The 22788-nt window shown below is 36.1% G+C and overlaps 1 protein-coding gene across 4 annotated transcripts in view; it reads right to left on the reverse strand.

The window, feature by feature from the left end:
• The window catches only part of YTHDC2 (YTH domain containing 2), a 71374-nt gene that overhangs the window by 43661 nt on the left and 4925 nt on the right, over window positions 1-22788 (reverse strand). For 3 of the 4 annotated variants that reach the window (XM_006078264.4, XM_044925507.2, XM_025296434.3), the window contains exons 3-10: window positions 18819-19015; window positions 17287-17486; window positions 15671-15837; window positions 11779-11881; window positions 10714-10870; window positions 5990-6097; window positions 3427-3575; window positions 1773-1908 (exon numbers count right to left, since the gene is read on the reverse strand). In XM_006078264.4, the coding sequence (XP_006078326.4) occupies window positions 1773-1908; window positions 3427-3575; window positions 5990-6097; window positions 10714-10870; window positions 11779-11881; window positions 15671-15837; window positions 17287-17486; window positions 18819-19015 (1217 nt within the window). The remainder of the gene's footprint in view (window positions 1-1772; window positions 1909-3426; window positions 3576-5989; window positions 6098-10713; window positions 10871-11778; window positions 11882-15670; window positions 15838-17286; window positions 17487-18818; window positions 19016-22788) is intronic. The other variant, XM_044925508.2, reaches the window with a different exon arrangement.

Below are 22788 nucleotides of genomic sequence, written 5' to 3' on the forward strand. Positions count from 1 at the left end.
TTATGGCTAGAAACCTAAATGAAGTGGGCATTGGACCATATTAGATCATTTCAAGCATAAAAAAACAACAAAAGCAAAGGCCCAAGGTCAGGAATGAGACAGCATATATGAAGAGCAAGAAGATAAGAGTGGCTAAATTACGGTGAACAAGGCAAACAGTAGAAAATGAGATTTAAAAAGAATATCAGAGACTAAATCAGGGGGAAAGACTTTGATTTTTATTCCAAGTGTAACTGAAAGCTATCGGAGAGTTGAGAGAAGAGAAGTGGCATGATCCAATTTCCTTTTCGAAAGATCAATCCGATTGTTCTCTGGAGAACAGACTATAAGTAACATAAGAACAGAAGCTGTTAACGGGTCAGTGTAACAGCTGAAAATGTTACACTGACCAGGAAAAAATGTTGGCTTGGGCTAGGATGGCAGCAGTATAGGCAGTAAAATGTGGTGAGATTCAGGATTTATTTATAAGGTAAAACTAACAAGATTTGCAATGGATTACATGTGAGGTATGAGAGCAAAGTCAAGGATGATTTTATATTTTGTTACCTTAGCAACTAGGTGAATGGTAGTACCCTAAGGTTAGATTCAGTGTGCCTGGGATGGCCAGGCACTTGCATTTTTAATGGGGTCTAAAACTGATAATGATCACTAGAGGAACATTCACGAAATAGCAGGTTGAGAGAGAGGTTAGGAGATAGAAAATCAAGTTGTTTGGCGTAAATCTATTTTTATTCCCCTAACAGACTTCCAACTGGAGATGTCAAGTAGTGAGGTATATTGAAGTGAGCGGGGAGGTCAGGATTGGAGACGACATAAAGTTAGGAGTCATTTTAAATAAATATTTAAAGCTATGACTAGATGAGATTCAACTCAGGAGTAAGCATAAAGAGAAGTAGTTTAAGGATTGAGGGCTGGGACATTCCATATTTGGAGGTCAAGAAAAAGAAAAAAATCCTGCCAAGGAAACCAAGACCTACCAGTCAGAGAGATGAGAAAAAGATAAATCAAGTATGGAATATCAGAAGTAAACTGAAGAACATGTTTCAGGAAGGGAGTGGTCAATTATAATAATGCTGAGAAGTTCAAGTGAGGGGATAAACTATTTGATACCTAAGTCCTGAAGGTACTGACCTTCCATTACCATCATTCTACCTTTTGCCTAAAAGCCTTTAGGGTTCTAAAACTCACCTCTGATTACTAATATCCATTATAATCAACTAATGACATCAGAATAAATCATTAATGAAAATATGTCACATGATATAATGCAGGTACATGAGATTCAGAACTTGAGCCTAAATAACTAAAGGTATACTAAAATTTTTCACTTATTTAATTAATAATCTAGAGCAAAAGATATTAACATTTTTCCCTGTTTTGAAATCATAAATCTCTTTGAAAATCCAAGATATTTGGATTTTCAAGGAGGAAGAGGGGTGATTTGGGGGTAAGTATATTTATATCACAAATCTTATACACATAAAAACACTTTTGCATATAATTATCATATATTCAAAGACCCCATAAAACTGTTCTGGAGACATTAGGTTAAGAATCCTTCATTTAATACAATACTATTCTATTGTACAATATCTATTCTACTATGTTAATAAGAAAAATCCTCACTTGTACATTGGAAATAAGTACTCCAAAAGAATAAATTATTGGTCGTGAACAAAAAGTGAATCTTGAATTTTATGAATTAAACTATATCTCTATCATAATAAATAACTGCAAGAGTAATTTAAAAAACTGAAATAATTTACACTTACCACTAACATTTTCAGTTAAAATAAGGTGAAACACCTGAGCAAAGGCATCAACATCTTTATGCAGCCAAATGTCAGAAAGACAAGCATCCATTTCCTTTATTAACCATGGTTCAAGGCAATTCACATCTTTTTCTGTCTTCAAAAAGAAGCAAAGATTATAAATTACTTAACCTTTGCTGGCAAAGAATACAAGATGGCCATAATGACCATAAGAACTATTAGTCATACAGTGTTATATCAAAGGATTTGACATAAAAGTTTGTCATTTCATCATAAACATTATCATTTCCAATACTGTATCTTGTTTTCATATTCATCTTTTATCTGAGAATAAGCTTGTCAACAAAGCAGTATGATCTAGTCACAATATTAACTGTGCTTCTGACACAATGTTGCTAAATATACCTGCAGATCAGTGGTCTTTTCTCCCAACTGTACCACAGAGGAAATGTCACCTGGAGCTTGTCAACACTGAAGCCAAGTCCCACCCCAGAGCAAGTACATCAGAATCTTCCTCGGGAGATGCTAATATGTAGCCAGGCTTAAGAATCACTAATTTACAGGATCAAAATGCTATTCACTGAACCAAATGGATGTTCCCAACATTAAATAACAATTTTTAAATATTCTTTAAAAGTATACATTCTTTACAAGAATAGTTCATTTGGATGCATCAGAACTTTAAACAATGGGAGAAAACTGCCAAGCATATTTGCATTCTCATGCTCAATATGGTTTAATTCCTTTTCTAAAAAGTACACAGTCCCAGCCATTGCTCTAATCACCAATGCCTTTTTAAGAACTCTGAGTGAAAGTCGCTCAGTTGTGTCGGACTCTTGCAACCTGTGAGGCTCCTCTGTCCATGGGGATTCTCCAGGCAAGAATACTAGAGTGAGTTGTCATGCCCTTCTCCAGGGGATCTTCCCAACCCAGGGATCGAACCCAGGTCTCCCACACTGCCTGCAGATTCTTTACCATCTGAGCCACCAGGGAAGTCCTTAAGAATTCTAAACCAAAATCAAAGACCAGAAGGAACCTAGGAAATTCATTAGTTTGTTTTCAAATAGACTCCATGGAACCCAAAGTAGCAGATGCCCCAGCTAGGGAACAGAGGTGGAGAGTGAGGGGTGAGCAGGCAGGATGTCTACAAAAAAGATTTTGTAGAAAGATTTTGTGGCAAAATAAAAGGGAGAAAAGAAACTGAGGTCTATGATGGGTAACTGACTTTACAGTCACATAGCTTTCTGGTGGAAACCCTGGTCTTGATTATACTTGCCTTAATACCAACAGTACTTTCTCAGTTTTTTCCTAACTTAGCTAATCTTACATTGCTTAGATCATAGGTCCTTAAATTTTTGACATGATAAAATAATCAAGCAATGATAATGTATATACATAATAACTATAACTATTTTCTTGAAACAATTTACAGAAAATATTGAAATAATTTTAACTCAGAATGAAACAATAAAAGATGTCACATTATTTGAAAAAAAGAGTTTATAGAACGTTATTCCGAAAAATGTGTTGTAGTCTAAGATAAAGTAAGGGAATTATGCTTTAATAATGCAATAAAAGTTATAATCTCATAAAATATTGTTTAAAGTATACAATTTTCACTCAAACTATCAGTGTAAAACCACTGAGGTCTTACCAGCTGACTGAAGACAGCATCACCACCATCATCCAATAAATCATACTCTTCAGTCACATTTGGGATAGCTCTCTGTCTCTGAGATTCAGGCTTGAAACTATTCTCTTGAGCTGAGTACCATTCTGTAAGTGTGGTTTGTTGTTTTTCCTCTAAATTAATTACCAAAGAAAATAAGTAGATACATTCTTTGTTTTATGAAATACATTTCTTTAAAAAAATTAAGTGAATTTGAAAATACCTAAAAGTTGGCCTTATTTTAAAGTTACTTTTTAAAAAAATTAATTAATTAGAAACATTCAATAAAACATGTTCAGTTCAGTCGCTCGGTCATGTCTGACTCTTTGCAACCCCATGAATCGCAGCACGCTAGGCCTCCCTGTCCATCATCAACTCCCGGAGTTCACCCAAACTCATGTGCATTGAGTTGGTGATGCCATCCAGCCATCTCCTTCTCTGTCGTCCCCTTCTCCTTCTGCCCCCAATCCCTCCCAGCATCAGGGTCTTTTGCAATGAGTCAACTCTTCACATGAGGTGGCAAAAGTTTTGGAGTTTCAGCCTCAGCATCAGTCCTTCCAATGAACACCCAGGACTGGTCTCCTTTAGGATGGACTGGTTGGATCTCCTTGCAGTCCAAGGGACTCTCAAGAGTCTTCTCCAACACCACAGTTCAAAAGCATCAATTCTTCGGCACTCAGCTTTCTTCACAGTCCAACCCTCACATCCATACATGACCACTGGAAACACCATAGCCTTGACTAGATGGAACTTTGTTGGCAAAGTAATGTCTCTGTTTTTGAATATGCTATCTAGGTTGGTCATAACTTTCCTTCCAAGGAGTAAGCGTCTTTTAATTTCATGGCTGCAATCACTATCTGCAGTGATTTTGGAGCCCAAAAAAATAAAGTCAGCCACTGTTTCCACTGTTACCCCATCTAGTTCCCATGAAGTGATAGGACCAGATGCCATGATCTTAGTTTTCTGAATGTTGCGCTTTAAGCCAACTTTTTCACTCTCCTCTTTCACTTTCATCAAGAGGCTTTTTAGTTCCTCTCTACTTTCTGCCATAAGGGTAGTGTCATCTGCATATCTGAGGTTATTGATATTTCTCCCGGCAATCTTGATTCCAGCTTGTGCTTCTTCCAGCCCAGCATTTCTCATGATGTACTCTGCATATAAGTTAAATAAGCAGGGTGACAATATACAGCCTTGACATACTCCTTTTCTTATTTGGAACCAGTCTGTTGTTCCAGGTCCAGTTCTAACCATTACTTCCTGACCTGCATATAGGTTTCTCAAGAGACAGGTCGGGTGGTCTGGTATTTCCATCTCTTTCAGAATTTTCCACAGTTTATTGTGATCCACACAGTCAAAGGCTTTGGCATAGTCAATAAAGCAGAAATAGATGTTGTTCTGGAACTCTCTTGCTTTTTCGATGATCCAGCAGATGTTGGCAATTTCATCTCTGGTTCCTCTGCCTTTTCTAAAACCAGCTTGAACATCTGTAAGTTCATGGTTCACATACTGCTGAAGCCTGGCTTGGAGAATTTTGAGCATTACTTTACTAGCGTGTGAGATGAGTGCAACTGTGCAATAGTTTGAGCATTCTTTGGCATTGCCTCCAAAGAATAAAACATATTATGCTGAACCAAAAGGAGACATGAAACTGCTTTTAAAAACTTCATCTGTTCATCTACTGGTAAGAAGTTTACTTCTATATAAGTACAAAATTTAATGAACAGTATTTTATCCATGTAACAAATATTGTTTAAACCAATGACTAATATCCATATAGCACTTTGAAGGAAATCATTTACTGAATTTCTACCACCATGCTAGTTGTTTGAGATATAAGTTATAATCAGAGCCAGAAATTTTATAATGTACATATTAGTGATTCAACATTGCACTGTGAAACAGGCATTACTAATTGCTTTTTTCAAGCAAAGAATCCAAAGAATTTAAGATTATTTGTCCAAAGTTATACTAACTAAACAAAGGAATCAAAACTTGAAGTCAAGTCTTCCATCATGAATAATGTAGTTAAAAGTAACCAGAAGGAACTTAACCTTAATTCAAAAGTGGACATATAGCATAAATCATAAGAGATGTATTAATAGGCAGGTCATGCTACAACCAAAATTCAGACGCAATTGATAACAATTTCAAGATTTTAAGAACTCGACAGTTCTAAGAAAGATGAGCCTTTCATCACTCACATACAACTCCCTTCTTTCCTCACCCGCCTCTCACTCCCACTCTGTAACACATGCTGGGAGACAGCCAGCATATCATCTTGTCCTTTCTTAAAACAGTGGCTGAATCTCTGGATGCAGACACTCAGCTCTGGCATTGCCTTTCAATTCCTCTCCATAGATTATAACTTTTGGACTTAAACCACAATATAAAAGATCCATTTGGGACAGTAGTCTAATATAATCTACAACCATACACAGAAAGAAATATTTTCAAGTATCCTAGTATCTGCACAGTATAAGACTGGAGTACTCTAAAAAGTCAGTATCAATAATAATTTTCTTTTATATTTGTTTGATAAAGAGCTTACCTCGTTGTTTTTCCTTTTTGTATTTTAACATTTCTTTGTTTGTATATCCAGTAGTTCTTAAAATGTCTTCCAAAAACATTTCTTTTACTTCAAATGGTCTTCCCTGTACTAAATAACAGGAGTATTTTAATCAGTCAACTTGCATCTTAGAGGTAACTTGCATAAAAACATGAGATTTTCAAATTAATAAATCTAAGTGTTAATCCAAAGGCAATTCCATAGATCAAGTAATCCTCATATTGCCCTTTAAATATAACTTTGATAGACAACTGTTTATTTGCATGTTTCTTCCAATGTTTGCTATTCACTTGTGTTTGGCATTATACTAGGTACTAGGAACATAAATGGCAAGTAGAAACAAGAGTTCCTCCTGTTTTCCTGAAGCTTAAAGACTGCAGTCCAGCAGGAGAGTCAGACCTTAATCCAGTAATTCAGAACAACCATGTAAAAATAAAGTTGTGAAAAGTCCTACGAGAAAGAAGCACAAGATACCATGACAGTACATAATAGGAGAACTTGAATGAGACAAGAAAAACATCTTCACTGAGAAAAATGAGAACCAAGAGAAGGAGGTAAACAAAATAATTAAGCTACACAGAGAAGAAAGAATGTAATATGAAGAAGAAAAAAAAACACAAAACAGTATGCACAAAGGCCTTATGGTATGAAAGAATATGATGTTCTCAAGGAACTAAAAAGCCAAGCTATTTGGAATATGATGTGAGGAGTGGTGTGGAGAGGGGGCTAGAGTTCAAGATGAGGCCAAAGAAGTAGGTCTTATTAAGGGTTTAGGTCTTTATTCTGAGGTAAAAGTCATTCAAAGTTTTAAGCTCATGAGAGTTTTTAAATCATCAAAATTTCATTTCAGAAAACAACACTCTGGCTGAAACCTGGGGAATGGATTTAAAAGAGAGCAGAGTAAATGGAACAGACCAGTAGGGGCAATTACAATTGTTCAGGCTGAAGAGGACAATAACCTGAATAAGACTGGTGACAGTAAAAATGGAAGGAGACAGACAAACTCTAGATACACAGGAAGTAAAATCCACAGAACTCAGCATCAGATTAAATATGGAGGAATGATAAGGAAGTGTCAACCACAGCTCTTAAAAGTCTAGCTTAAAAAACTGGATAGAGGAAGATGTCCTTCTCTGAGGTTGACAAGGAAAGCTAAAGAAAAACAAGTTGGCTTATAGGAGTTGGGGTTTGGTTTTATACATGTCAAATGTTAGTTGCCAAAATGAGCTTCCATTAGCAGACGCATAAATTTTATGTGCCTTCAGTTCAGTTGCTCAGTTGTGTGCGACTCTTGGCGATGCCATGGACTGCAGCATGCCAGGCTTCCCTGTCCATCACCAACTCCCGGAGCCTGCTCAAACTCATGTCCATCGAATCAGTGATGCCATCCAACCATCTCATCCTCTGTTGTCCCATTCTCCTCCTGCTTTTAATCTTTCCCAGCATCAGGGTCTTTTCCAAAGAGTCAGTTCTTCATATCAGGTGGCAAAAGTATTGGAGTTGCAGCTTCAGCATCAGTCCTTCCAATGAACACCCAGGACTGATCTCCTTTAGAATGGACTGGTTGGATCTCCTTGCAGTCCAAGGGACTCTCAAGAGTCTTCTCCAACTCCACAGTTCAAAAGCATCAATTCTTCAGTGCTCAGCTTTCTTTATGGTCCAACTCTGACATCCATACCTGATACTAGAAAAACCATAGCCTTGACTAGATGGACCTTTGTTGGAAAAGTAATGTCTCTGCTTTTTAATATGCTGTCTAGGTTGGCCTTATGAACAAAAAGTCCTACAGGTTGTGACTTAGGTGATTTGGTCAATGGTATGATTAACTAAAACAGGCAACACAAAAGAAGCAGATTTTTTATTTATTTTTCATGTTGATGTATGGCAAAACCAATACAATATTGTAAAGTAATTAGCCTCTAAAATAAATTTAAAATAAAAAAAAAATATATATATATATATATTCTTCTTCTTTCTTATTTTTTTTAATTTATTTATTTTAGTTGGAGGTTAATTACTTTACAATACTGTAGTGGTTTTTGCCATACATTGATATGAATCAGCCATGGGTGTACATGTGTCCCCCATCCGGAAGCCCCCTCCCACCTCCCTCCCCATACCATCCCTCAGGGTCATCCCAGTGCACCAGCCCTGAGCACCCTGTCTCATGCATCGAACCTGGACTGGCGATCTGTTTCATATATGATAATAGACATGTTTCAATGCTATTCTCTCAGATCATCCCACCCTTGCCTTCTCCCAGAGTCCAAAAGACTGTTCTATACATCTGTGTCTCTTTTGCTGTCTCATTTATAGGGTTATCGTTACCATCTTTCTAAATTCCATATATATGTTAGTACACTGTATTGGTGTTTTTCTTTCTGGCTTACTTCGCTCTGAATAATAGGCTCCAGTTTCATCCACCTCATTAGAACTGATTCCAATGTATTCTTTTTAATGGCTGAGTAATATTCCATTGTGTATATGTACCACTGCTTTCTTATCCATTCATCTGCTGATGGACATCTAGGTTGCTTCCATGTCCTGGCTATTGTGAACAGTGCTGCGATGAACATTGGGGTGCATGTGTCTCTTTCAATTCTGGTTTCCTCAGTGCGTATGCCCAGCAGTGGAATTGCTGGGTCGTATGTCAGTTCTATTTCCAGTTTTTTAAGGAATCTCCACGCTGTTCTCCATAGTGGCTGTACTAGTTTTCATTCCCACCAACAGTGTAAGAAGGTTCCCTTTTCTCCACACCCTCTCCAGCATTTACTGTTTGTTGATTTCTGGATAGCAGCCATTCTGACTGGCGTGAGATGGTACCTCATTGTGGTTTTGATTTGCATTCTTTGCATTCCTCTGATAATGAGTGATGTTGAGCATCTTTTCATGTGTTTGTTAGCCATCTGTATGTCTTCTTTGGAGAACTGTCTGTTTTTGATTGGGTCATTTATTTTTCTGGAATTAAGCTGAAGGAGTTGCTTGTATATTTTTTAGAAAGGATTAGTATTCAGTTAGGGCATATTAGATGTGAACTGCTTATAAACTTCCTAAGTCCAAAGCTCTGGAGAACAGGTTGAATTGGGAAATAAAGATTCAGGAGTCATCCATATAAGAAAGTAGAAGTCAAGGGCAAGAATGAGATCTTCCAGGGAAACAAACTATGCATTCCCAGTATCAAGTACAGAACAGCATAGAGCAGGAAAGAGAAAAAGCAAAGAAGTCAAAAAAAGAAGGGAAAGGAGGGAAAGGGGAGGGAAAAGAAGAGAGGAAGAGAAAAAAAGAATGGATCATGGGAATAATCCTCAAAAAAAACAATATTTAAGCACCATGCAAAAGAAGCCCACAGAGGAGACCAAGAAAATACAGGCTATGACACAGAATGAGACTTAGGAAGCAGTGCTGGCAAACAGATGATGGGGATATGAGCATTTCACAAAAAAGGGGGAATGATTATGAGAAATACTACAGCAATTTTAAGTAATATTTTTATATAAAATTTGAATAACAGGCTTGGCAATTAAATCAGTTTCAAAACAACACTGTTAAGAATTTATAAATGAATAGCCCCATAAACTTCAGAAATGTGAATCATTTCAGCCTTTTGGAAAAGTAAAATGGCAAAATCATATTATTGTTAAAATTAAAAATAGACATACTTTTTTACTCAACAATTTCACTTTTAAGAATCTATTCTCAGAAATAAGAGCACCTGTACATTGGAGAAGGCAATGGCAACCCACTCCAGTACTCTTGCCTGGAAAATCCCATGGAAGGAGGAGCCTGGTAGGCTGCAGTCCATGGGGTCGCTAAGAGTCGGACACAACTGAGTGACTTCACTTTCACTTTTCACTTTCATGCATTGGAGAAGGAAATGGCAACCCACTCCAGTGTTCTTGCCTGGAGAATTCCAGGGACGGCAGAGCCTGGTGGGCAGCCGTCTATGGGGTCGCACAGAGTCGGACATGACTGAAGTGACTTAGCAGCAGTAGCAGCATATATATATATACACATACACACACATACACACACACACACACACACACACATATATATATATATAAGAATATATGTATAAGGATGCTCATAACAACAAAGTTTATAGTTGGCAAAAGGAAGGATCCAGGACCAATGTGAATGTCTAAAAATTAAGACATGGTTAAATAAATCATGGTACATTCATATCAGGAAATATAAAAGCAGCTGTTCAATATAATAAACTACATCTTACATGTTTGAACTGAGGTAAACACACTGAGGTAAACACAACTTTTTCAATTTTTGAGAAGAAAATTAAAAATTTTTTTAAAGATTGGTGAAAAAATAAGGTATGATTAAAGGACAAGGACAAAAGTTCAGTGGCAACATATTCAGAAGTACATGGGAAGTAAATATGGGAATACAACTACTCTGTGAAAGAGTCTAGCAATAAAGGTGAAGCTGTAAGACAGAATTTAAAGAGGAATACAAAATTAAAACGTATCTCCTTTTAAGACTAGAAAACTGGCTCACTACACAATAACAAAGAGTGAAAAAGGAGAAGATGAAAATATATAGAGATGACTGATTAAGCACATCTCAGAGAAAACAGAAAAGGATGCCCTATACATCAGAATATTCCTTAATACTTCTATTTCAATAAATAAAATCAAGCCAAAAAAGAATTCTTTCGTAAAATCCTGAAGAAATCTGATAATTTTACTTACTATATATCACTGGACAGCTCCCAAAATATCTTATAAAAAGATTTACATCTAAGGCAGCACTAGAAAGAATTAGTTTCAAAGTTGGGTGCTTCTGCAGTAAATCTCTTAACTTTGTAAGTAAAAAATCACTAAATCGATCCCTTTCATGAACTTCATCCTGCAGTAAACAAAAACAAACCATGGAACAGTTAAAACATAAAATAAGTGAAGTCTTTAAAACTATGGAGCTGCTGAGTTTCACACTTAATCAAGTTAAATGTGGAAACAGTCAATTAGTGAAATTTGTTTTACGGACAATTTAGAAATACTCAGATATTAACAATCCTCTGTGGGTAACGTATTGCCCCTTTTCCCACAGAATGTAAAACTGCAGAAACTAAAACAAATTCTGAATTAGTACAGTCTAATTTAATAGAATTTTAATAAATATAAAATCTATTTAAATATGCTTCTGTTAGCATCAGGACCAGGTGCATATTGTGGTTTGAATGCAGAGAACTAAAAACTTTCCAAAAGCTGCTTATCACAAGCTTATAAATCTTTTTTTTTTAATAGTGTATAAATCTTTATTATATACCAGGCACAAGAATAATTACGAATTTCTCTTCATTCATTATAAATCAAATTATAAATCTTAATCTAAGTTTTCTGACACAAACTGGATAAAAGCTTAGAATTCTTTAATAAGGTGCTAATTCATCTACTTATTTCATCAGCAGCTAGTTAAAATAACAGGATAACCAGGAAATTAACTGACTTTAAGTATTCTCCTAAGATATGTAAAAGAAAATAGATGACTAAGCACAGAGAAAAAAGAAAACTATTCTGGAGACTCTCGAAATACATGTATCATTTTTATACATAAAAAGCACTTTTTTTACAAAGCTATCTATTTTCACTCATGAAAACTGATGGCAAGAATATCTTTATTTAACACAAATATTTCTAATAATTATGGAAAATAAAAAGTAACTTGATTAGAACAGCCTGTTTTAAAAAAAAATTGGTTCTCATATATATCCTATTCTAAAATCTTAATTAGCTATTTAAATTTAAATCTCTTACCACAATAACATGTGTCACAGTTGACAATGTACTATCTCCTGCCATCAGTGTACGAAGCAGTACCCCATTGGTGCAAAATGTCAGAAGTGTCTTTGGAGAAACCCTTAAAAAAAAAAAATGTACAATTACAAATCTTTTATACAATTAAAACATGGCCCTATTAAAATGCTAGTAGCCTTAGTATTTTAGTAAGTATTACTAACATAACAGTGTCCTGGTACAGTTCACTTCAGTCCAGTTCAGTTGCTCAGTCATGTCTGACTCTTCGAAACCCCATGGACCACAGCATGCCAGTCTTCCCTGTCCATCACCAACTCCCAGAGTTCACTTAAACTCATCTCCACTGAGTCGGTGATGCCATCCAACTATCTAACCATTTGTTGTCCCCTTCTTCTCAGGCCCCCAATCTTTCCCAGCATCAGTGTCTTTTCAAATGACTCAGCTCTTCACATCACATGGCCAAAGTATTGGAGTTTCAGCCTCAACATCAGTCCTTCCAATGAACACTCAGGGCTGATCTCCTTTAGGATGGACTGGTTGGATCTCCTTGCAGTCCAAGGGACTCTCACGAGTCTTCTCCAACACCACAGTTCAAAAGCATCAATTCTTTGGCACTCAGCTTTCTTTATAGTCCAACTCTCACATCCATACATGACTACTAGAAACCAAAGCCTTGATCAGATAGACCTTTGTTGGAAAAGTAATGTCTCTGCTTTTTACATGTTCTCTAGGTTGGTAATAACTTTCCTTCCAAGGAGTAAGCATCTTTTAATTTCATGGCTGCAGTCACCATCTGCAGTGATTTTGGAGTCCCCAAAAATAAAGTCAGCCACTGTTTCCACTGTTTCCCCATCTATTTGCCAAGAGATGGGACAGGATGCGGTGATCTTAGTTCTCTGAATGTTGAACTTTAAGCCAACTTTTTCACTCTCCTCTTTTACTTTCATCAAGAGGCTCTTTAGTTCTTCTTCACTTTCTGCCATAAGGGTGGTGTCATCTGCATATCCGAGGTTATTGATATTTCCCCTGGCCATCTTGATTCCAGCTTGTGCTTCTTCCAGCCCAGCGTTTCTCATGATGTACTCTGCATAGAAGTTAAATAAGCAGGGTGACAATATACAACCTTGACATACTCCTTTTCCTATTTGAAACCAGTCTGTTGTTCCATGTCCATTTCTAACTGTTGCTTCCTGACCTATATACAGATTTCTCAAGAGGCAGGTCAGGTGGTCTGGTATTCCCATCTCTTTCAGAATTTTCCACAGATTATTGTGATCCACATAGTCAAAGGCTTTGGCATAGTCAATAAAGCAGAAATAGATGTTGGTCTGGAACTCTCTTGCTTTTTCCATGATCCAGCAAATGTTGGCAATTTGATCTCTGGTTCCTCTGCCATTTCTAAATCCAGCTTGAACATATGGAAGTTCACAGTTCACGTATTGCTAAAGCCTGGCTTGGAGAATTTTGAGCATTACTTTACTAGCATGTGAGATGAGTGCAATTGTGCGGTAGCTTGAGCATTCTTTGGCACTGCCTTTCTTTGGGATTGAAATGAAAACTGACCTTTTCAGTCCTGTGTCCACTGCTGAGTTTTCCAAATTTGCTGGCATACTGAATGCAGCACTTTCACAGCATCATCTTTTAGGACTTGAAATACCTCAACTGGAATTCCATCACCTCCACTAGCTTTGTTCAGAGGGATGTTTCTTAAAGGCCACTTGACTTCACATTCCAGGATGTCTGGCTCTACGTGAGTGATCACACCATCGCGATTATCTGGGTCGTGAAGATCTTTTCTGTACAGTTCTGTGTATTCTTGGCACCTCTTCTTACTATCTTCTGCTTCTGTTAGGTCCATACCATTTCTGTCCTTTATTGAGCTCATTTTTGCCTGAAATGTTCCATTGGTATCTCTAATTTTCTTGAAGAGATCTCTAGTCTTTCCCATTCTATTGTTTTCCTCTATTCTTTGCACTGATCACTGAGGAAGGCTTTCTTATCTCTCCTTGCTATTCTTTGGAACTCTGCATTCAAATGGGTATATCTTTCCTTTTCTCCTTTTCCTTTCACTTTTCTTCCTTTCACAGAGAGAGGCCTTTGCAAGGCCTCCTCAGACAGCCATTTTGCTTTTTTGCATTTCTTTTTCTTGGGGATGGTCTTGATCCCTGTCCCCTGTACAATGTCACAAACCTCTGTCCATAGTTCTTCAGGCACTCTATCAGATCAAGTCCCTTAAATCTATTTATCACTTCCACTGTATAATTGTAAGGGATTTGATTTAGGGCATACCTGAATAGTCTAGGGTTTTCCCTACTTTCTTCAATTTATGTCTGAATTTGGCAATAAGGAGTTCATGATCTGAGCCACAGTCCGCTCCCGGTCTTGTTTTTGCCGACTCTATTGAACTTCTCCATCTTTGGCTGCAAAGAATATAATCAATCTGATTTCAGTGTTGGCCATCTGGTGATGCCCATGTGTAGAGTCTTCTCTTGTGTTGTTGGAAGAGGGTGTTTGCTATGACCAGTGCGTTCTCTTGGCAAAACTCTATTAGCCTTTGCTCTGCTTCATTCTATACTCCGGTCAAATTTGCCTGTTACTCCAGGTGTTTCTTGACTTTCTACTTTTGCATTCCAGTCCCCTATAATGAAAATGACATCTTTTTTGGGTGTTAGTTCTAGAAGGTCTTGTAGGTCTTCATAGAACCATTCAACTTCAGTTTCTTCAGCATTACTGGTCGGGTCATAGACTTGGATTACTGGGATACTGAATGGTTTGCCTTGGAAATGAACAGAGATTTTTTTTTTTGTCATTTTTGAGATTGCATCCATTACTGCATTTTGGACTCTTTTGTTGACTATGATGGCTACTCCATTTCTTCTAAGGGATTCTTGCCCACCGTAGTAGATATAATGGTCATCTGAGTTAAATTCACCCATTCCAGTCCATTTTAGTTTGCTGGTATACATGTAGTGTATTGGTACATATATACATTTAGTGTACTGGTATACATGCTTTGTTAACAAAGTTATATGAAATACATATTTTATGTTTGATAACATCACAAATTATTACTAACAGCCTTTTATTAATTATTTTGTTAAAGAATCCAAAGAGATTGTTTTTAAGATCTGAAACATTTTTAACTTGAGGATAAGATTATATCATAAATGAGATCAGCTTTTTGAATCATTATACCAAAATAATTATGAGCAAAGAAACAATACTACTTGTCAAGCAGGCACTACTAAGTACTGCTAATATCAATAACAACAATTCAGTCACTAGCACTTATTGAGTACTTTTGTAAACTTTACATCAAACTTGTGCTCTAGATGCTTCAATAACTGCATACTACAGATGAGGAAGCTCAGGCTCAAAGAGATGGTACAACTTGCACTTTATCATGAAACTATGAAACAGGATTTCTTTTCAAACTATTTATTTATTGAAAACCTCAGTAAGTTTAGACATGACCTCAATGTTCTGTTCGCAAACTTACTTGAAGCAAAATGACCACCTTATTTTTCAACTAACACATTCTCTGCTGCTGCTAAGTCACGTTAGTCATGTCCGACTCTGTGCGACCCCATAGACAGCAGCCCACCAGGCTTTCCTGTCCCTGGGATTCTCCAGGCAAGAATACTGGAGTGGGTTGCCATTTCCTTCTCCAATGCATGAAAGTGAAAAGTGAAAGTGAAGTCGCTCAGTAGTGTTCAACTCAGCGACCCCATGGACTGCAGCCTACCAGGCTCCTCCATCCATGGAAGTTTCCAGGCAAGAGTACTGGAGGGGTCGCCAGTGCCTTCTCCAAACATATTCTCTATGTTTAGTGAAATACAAATATTTAGTCTTTTCTAAGAATGATAAAAGGTTACAGGTGAATTGTCTTTACCTGCTTTCTAAACGGATCTGATATCCAATTGTTTGACCAATCCTTTCTCTCCTCTCTGCAGCAACTCTTTCAGCCACAGCAATAGCTGCTAAGCGTCTTGGTTGAGTACAAAATATACGGCAGGGAATACCATTTTTAAAGCAATCATCTAAAAGGAACTGAGGAATCTGAAAGAAATTTTAAAGTACTATAAGATGACATAACTGTATATCCAGAAAATCCATGTCAACTGAAAAATCATTAGAACTAAAAAAGTTATGTAACAGGTCCAAACATTAAAAAAAAACAAAACACACACACACACACTTTTCATGTTAACTGCTAATAATCAGTTGCTGCTGCTGCTACTGCTAAGTCGCTTCAGTCGTGTCTGACTCTGTGCGACCCCATAGACAGCAGCCCACCAGGCTGCACCATCCCTGGGATTCTCCAGGCAAGAACACTGGAGTGGGTTGCCATTTCCTTCTCCAATGCATGAAAGTGAAAAGTGAAAGTGAAGTCGCTCAGTCAGGTCCGACTCTTAGCGACCCCATGGACTGCAGCCTACCAGGCTCCTCCGTCCATGGGATTTTCCAGGCAAGAGTACTGGAGCAGGGTGCCATTGCCTTCTCCAATGTAAAAAGTGTAATTTAGAAAGATTTTGTTCACAATAGAAACTAAAACACAAAAACAAAAGTATAAAGAAACAGTTAAGGTTTACATGAAAAAGATTATAAAACACTGCTGAAAAACATAAAAGATGGGAATATTCTAAAAAAATATGACATATTCCTGGGCAGGAATAATCAATATTGCAAAAATGTCAATTCTCTCCAAAATATCCTATAAAGTCAATGAAATAAAATTCTGTTGGAATCTTTTAAATAGTGAAAATTATAAAGAAATCAGAAATAGCCTAATACTAGGACTGCAAACACTCTTCTATAATTAAATTCAAACAGGTCAAAAAGATTTAAAAAATAAGGCAAAAGTCTTGCCAACCCCTACCATTACCAACAGTCCTCTTCACAAAAGTAACTACTGTTAAGTTTCTCATAAACTGTTTTGGGGGAAAAATATGCTTATACAACTTAAAATATTTGTGTATATAAACAGGTTTTTATTCTCACAAAGTGATTATTTAATGTTTGTAATCTGTTGATGTCACTTAACAACATATCAGATCTACCTAATCTATTTTAACAGCTGCACATGCCATCTAATGGATGTGCTATAATTTAACAAATATGACTACATATAAAGTAACGTCCAGCTTTTTTAGGTTTGTTATTATTGATGTTGTTGCTTGCTATAAAGAACACTGTAGTGAGCATCTATCCTCAAATACTTTTGCAAAGACAAAAATATGCTGAGTCAAAGAGTATATAAATTTAATTTTCATAAAAATGATCAATCAGCCCTTCAAAACAATTTATACTTTTATCAAAAGAGCAGAAGATGCTGTTTTCTCATTACCTATGCAAATGCTGGATTTCATGAATTTTTAAATTGCAGCCAAACTAGTAGTTTAAAAACTATAATTATGTTTACTTTGTATATGTAGTATAAATTTGATGCAAAACTATCACATCAAGTAAAATATTTTTTCTTCTATAAACAACAAAGTAGAAACAAACCTGTGTAGTCTTTCCAGATCCAGTTTCTCCTACAATCAAAACTACTTTATTTTCCTTAATTATTTTAACAATTTCCTCTTGTTTTTCAAACACTGGCAGAGATTGTCTGAAAGAATCAAATTCAGATTCTCCTCTTTTTACTGGAATCTGAGGTATGCCATTGTTGAGTCGCCCACTTGTCTTGCTCATTTCCCGATTTTCTTTGAAAATGAATAAGAGAACGAAAAAAAAATGTATATCAACAATACAGTTAAAAACATAAGTAAGTAATTAATACCTTCTAAGTGTTTCTTCTCTACTCAGTCAACATAAAATTAGCAAGCAATGCCTCAGCTGCTTTACTCCTACACAATATTCTTCGAGAACATTTTACACATTTTGATATCAATTAGAAGGCAAATTTCTCAGAAGTATTCCTAGTGTATAATGTTTTAAAATGAACAAAAATCATTAAAAATAAAATCCAATTTTGATATCCTAAAATGATTCTCAAACTTGTTTCTATCGATTAGAACAAAATTTTAGAGTAGGAAACAATATACATTATACTTGTAAAGTCTATTATATGCAGTATGAAAACACGTATGAAAAAGAAAAAACCCCTCTTGAAGTCAGCATGTAAGATTATGTGATCAAACAGAATAACATGTGTAAATTTAAGGCCTTAATGCTTAACAAATCTCCTAATTGTGCATTTTAGCCAACATCTATATTTAAGCAGATAGGAACAAAAAAGGCATGATGTGTTTTATATTCTTCACATGACAAAATATTTCTGTGTGAATGTATTTTTATTAATAAAACTCCTTGATAGCTAGGACCATGCATTTTCTACATTCTGCAAACCTACTTCACAAATAGAAACTCTGTCACTGGAGATAATAAAAGAAATAAACTTCTCATTAGGAAAATTATTTTTCCAAACAGTAAAATTACAACTTCACTTTACAACCTAAATATATATATTTATCTATCTCTGAGCAAGTTAATATACTGAAGATTCTGTCCTATCTCTTCCCAGAAGCTGAAGCCCTAATTCAAAATTCCATTCATAGTGTATCATGGCAGCATAATATATAATAGTAAAGTCCAGACTGTGGAGTCAAACCTCATTTCTGCAGTTTACTAGCTGATTGAGTGGCCTTGAACAAATTATTAAACTTCTCTGAGCCCAGTTTCTTCACGTGTGAAATAGGGGAAATTCTTACCTTGGAAGGGTTGCCATGAGGCTCTATAATCCAGTTTACTATGCTGTCCAGCACACAATAAGTGCTCAGTAAATGGTTAGCTATTACTGTAACATGCAAAAAAAGAAACAAAAACAAAAACCCTGTCTAACTTAATGACATGCCTTAACACTGCATTTCATTACAAAATTTTTACAAATTCTAATCATTTCAAACAAACTTATTCACAATGAGAAATCTTACTTAATGTTGTTTTAAAATGTTAAAAATGCTTTAATGTTAAGTGGAAAAAGAATAGTCATTCAATAAAAGGATAAACAAGGAATCTCCCCAGAAAATACATACCAGCTTCAACAGCAAACACATTTCCTCTTTCTGTTTTAGGCAGAAGTTCAGTACGCTCTTTATTGGTGACAGGAAATCTCTGAATTAGGCTCCTAACAGCATGTTTTGTATTATGAGTCAAATTACAGGTCATCATTGCATGAGCTGTTTCTGATCCATCTTTCTTCTTCACAGTTAGGTATCTATTTGCTCCCTTTCTGAATATTAATAAAAATCATTTATTTACTATATAAGTCAATTTGTTCACATATGATGTATGGCTACTTAGAAAACATGTCTCAAGCAAAACACTGAAAAAGATAAAAATGCTTTGAGATAAAATGCTGAAAATCTCCAAAAAATTCAGTAAAGAGGAATTGAGTGCTAAAGAGGCCACAAGACCATTTTCAATTAAAATTTCAAAATGCTGCAAATCCAATTTTAATCACCAAAAAAGGCTTACTTACCCTTAAAGCTTATCTTAGCAGGCTTCATGGTGGATGAAACATCACCAACTAATACATGCTGGGAAATATACAGAGGGAGAAAATCAATTTGAACAACAGAATCTAAAAATGATAATGAAAATGCCACAGTGGTCCAGTTATGACAGTGATCCAGATTAATATATCCCACTGAGTGTTTTCCCAGTATGCTGGTAATGTCACAGTCCCATGAAAAACCTGTTAAGAAAGCCAAGTTTAGTGGGTGAACAAAAAAAATCAGCATTATTGATAAGCATTTTCAGATGTATACTGGAAAAAAAAAAAGAAATCTTTCAAAGTTTACGACTCCAGCTTTTGATTATAAGGTAATGATGATTTATAACTATTCTCAAGTTATTAGATTCTTCAATGAGTCCTAATTATATTTTGATGACTTCTGTAGCTTTAAGAGTACTAAGTGCAATGTCACACACAAAGGAAGTCCTCAGATGTATCTTGAAGGATTTAATAATACATGTCTATAATCTAGTACAAGGTAGTACTGGTAAAGAGCTCAGGCTCTGAAAGCACATGGACTTGGATTTGAATCCTACCTCTACCACTTACTGGCTGTGCAACCACAAGCAAATTATGTAATAGCTCTGAGCCTAAGATGATGATGATGATGATACCTGCCTCAAAGAACTATTAACATGATTAAATAAGATAATGCATAAAGGGCAGTATCTGTTACTGTGTACATACTAAATATAATAAATGAAAGCAATATTATAGCCAGGAAAAAATATCATTTCTTATACCAAAAAAGTTAACCAAAACTTTATAAGAACATTTTTACAATTTGTTAATGCCACTATCACCTTACAAAAATGAGCAACAAAGCCACAAACACTATGAAAAGGACATGTATAATTTTTCTAATTCTCATTAGATTTAAAATTTTTTCAACAATACCTTCACTATAGAATGACATGAAACTGAAGATTAACCTATACAGTTTTAGCTATCTAAGTCTTCTAAGTCTTGGTCTTCAATTTACCAAGATTTTTAATTTCTGAAAATTCCTCAATGAATTATAACCTTTCTATGCCCTCATCTACTCCTGAACAAGTACTTAGTGATGCTTCAATGATGACATAAAGATGAACTTATTAAAATTTAATCTTATCTATAAATTTTAGTCAATTCCATGGGTAAATCAGAATTACTGGATTCTAGAGATGTTCTCCGTAGTAGGTTCTTTTCCCATCAGTCACTCATTCCCCTTCTCTCCCATTTACTTCATAAAATTTTAACTACAGAAGGCCAGAAGTGTGCTTAAATGAGCACTAGAGCAAGAGTCACTAGAACACAAGAGGCCTGTGTTCACTTTCAAGTAACGATGTGATCAAAAATAAATTAATTTACTTCTCTGACACAGCAGAACCATTAATTTTAAAATCTCGAATATGTCTATCAGTTCCAAGATGTTTTAATTTTCTCAAAAATCATCTCAGCAAAGTTTTCTAGATTTTACTTTTAATTCTCTTTTATTCAATCATTCATCATATACTGAATACCAACTGTATGCCATGGACTATGCTAGAGGCCAGGATTACAAAGTTGAGGAAAATACACTTTTTCCTCTGTAAGCTCACAACTAAATTAACAGGTTAGGTTGAAACTTTCCCAACACAGATTGCCTAATAATCATACAGAATTAATGTATAAGAATGAGCTTCCCTGGTGGCTCAGTGATAAAGAGGAGATGCAGGAGATGCCACTCTGATCCCTGGGTCAGAAAGATCCCCTGGAGAAGAAAATGGCAACCTACTCTAGCATTCTTGCCTTGAAAATTCCATGGACAGAGGAGCCTGGTGGGCTACAGTCCATGGGGTTGCAAAAGACAACAAAACAATGTACAAAAATAACTCATATTAAGCAGTGGGAATACTTAGCCACTACCATTTAAAATTTACTAAATTTGGTTTGAACACAGATGGTGGACAGAAAGATAATACCAACTTGCTAACTTTTGTTTTAGTAAAAAATTCTACTTGTCAATATTAGGGCTTTTCCTATACCATTCAACACCACAGTGGCACTGATATATAATTCAAAAATTAGTGAAATTTTGGCAAAATATTCACTTGTTATTGTGCAGATGAAAACATTCTATACAGCAGTTGTCCTAGGTAAATTAATACAATAAAATTTCACCATGATTTCATTCCAACATAACACACTACCATGAAAATCTAGTAGTCCCTTTACAAAGCAAAATTAACTAGAAACTACCTGCAAAATGTGGAAAAGATGCTAGATAAGTGAAGTTCACAAGAAGCTTTAAAAATGTAGTAACATGCAAGCCACATATGTCATATTTAAGTATAAATGGACTGAAAGTACAGGTAAGAACATTGTAACTTCTAACTTTTCAAAGGGAAAAGTAATCATACGTTATAATGAAGTTCTGATATTTCAATAGCTTCTTCCTTTTAAAGAAATGATGATATAACTAATCAAATTTGATACAATTTTAATATTAATACATTGTGGTGACCCAAGGATGAAAGAGCAGATAAAACCAAGGAGGGCCTTGGAATGTAGGAACAGAAAAACCAGACCCTTATTGTCTTTCCCTCCCACACCCATGTTGTAACTATTAACGAATTTCGGGTCCTCCTGAGCAGTATAACCTTTCTCCCCTTCTCCCTGCAAGACCCCTATTCTGTTCCTTGTGCCCTGGCTATAAAAATACACCAAGGACCTGTTCAATGTCCATTCTCCTTTAGGCCAGCCCACTGTTCTAACAGCATCCTCCACTCTAATAAACTTTATTTCCCTCTCATTCTGTCTCATGTCTGGAAATTCTTTTCCAACACGCACATGGGCCATGACATAAATGTTGCATTTACGTAGAATGTTACTGAATAATTTACCTCAAATACAACCATACAGCTATTCCCCACTTTACAAACCTGAGAACAGTTTAAAAATCTGCTGAAGAGCCAAAATCTGAAATCACTGCTTAAAAGTTCTCTCTTAAGTAGTTCTCTCTTAAAAGTTCTCAGCCACCAAGGAATTAATGTCTCTATACAAAGATTCAAAGTCTTCCCTCATAGCTCAGTTGGTAACTCCTGCAATGCAGGAGACCTTTGTTCGATTCCCGGGTTGGGATGATCCCCTGGAGAAGGGATAGGCTACCCACTCCAGTATTCTGGCCTGGAGAATTTCATGGACTGTATAGTCCATGGGGTCGCAAAGAGTCAAGCACAACTGAGCGATTTTCACTTCACTTCACAAAGATAATACACATTTGTTTAATGTCTAGCAAATACTTAATTTCATATCCCTTTAATCTGTACTTCCACTAGGCAGATAGAGGGGCTTCCCCAATGGCTCAGCAGGTAAAGAATCCACCTGCAGTGCAGGAGACACAGGAGACGCCACTTCAATCCCTACGTCAGGAAGATCCCCTGGAGTGGGAAATGGCAACCCACTCCAGTATTCTTGCCTGGAAAATCCCATGGACAGAGGAGCCTGGTGGGCTACAGTCCAAGGGG

Source organism: Bubalus bubalis, chromosome 11, assembly GCF_019923935.1.
Source record: "Bubalus bubalis isolate 160015118507 breed Murrah chromosome 11, NDDB_SH_1, whole genome shotgun sequence".
NCBI lineage: Eukaryota > Metazoa > Chordata > Mammalia > Artiodactyla > Bovidae > Bubalus > Bubalus bubalis.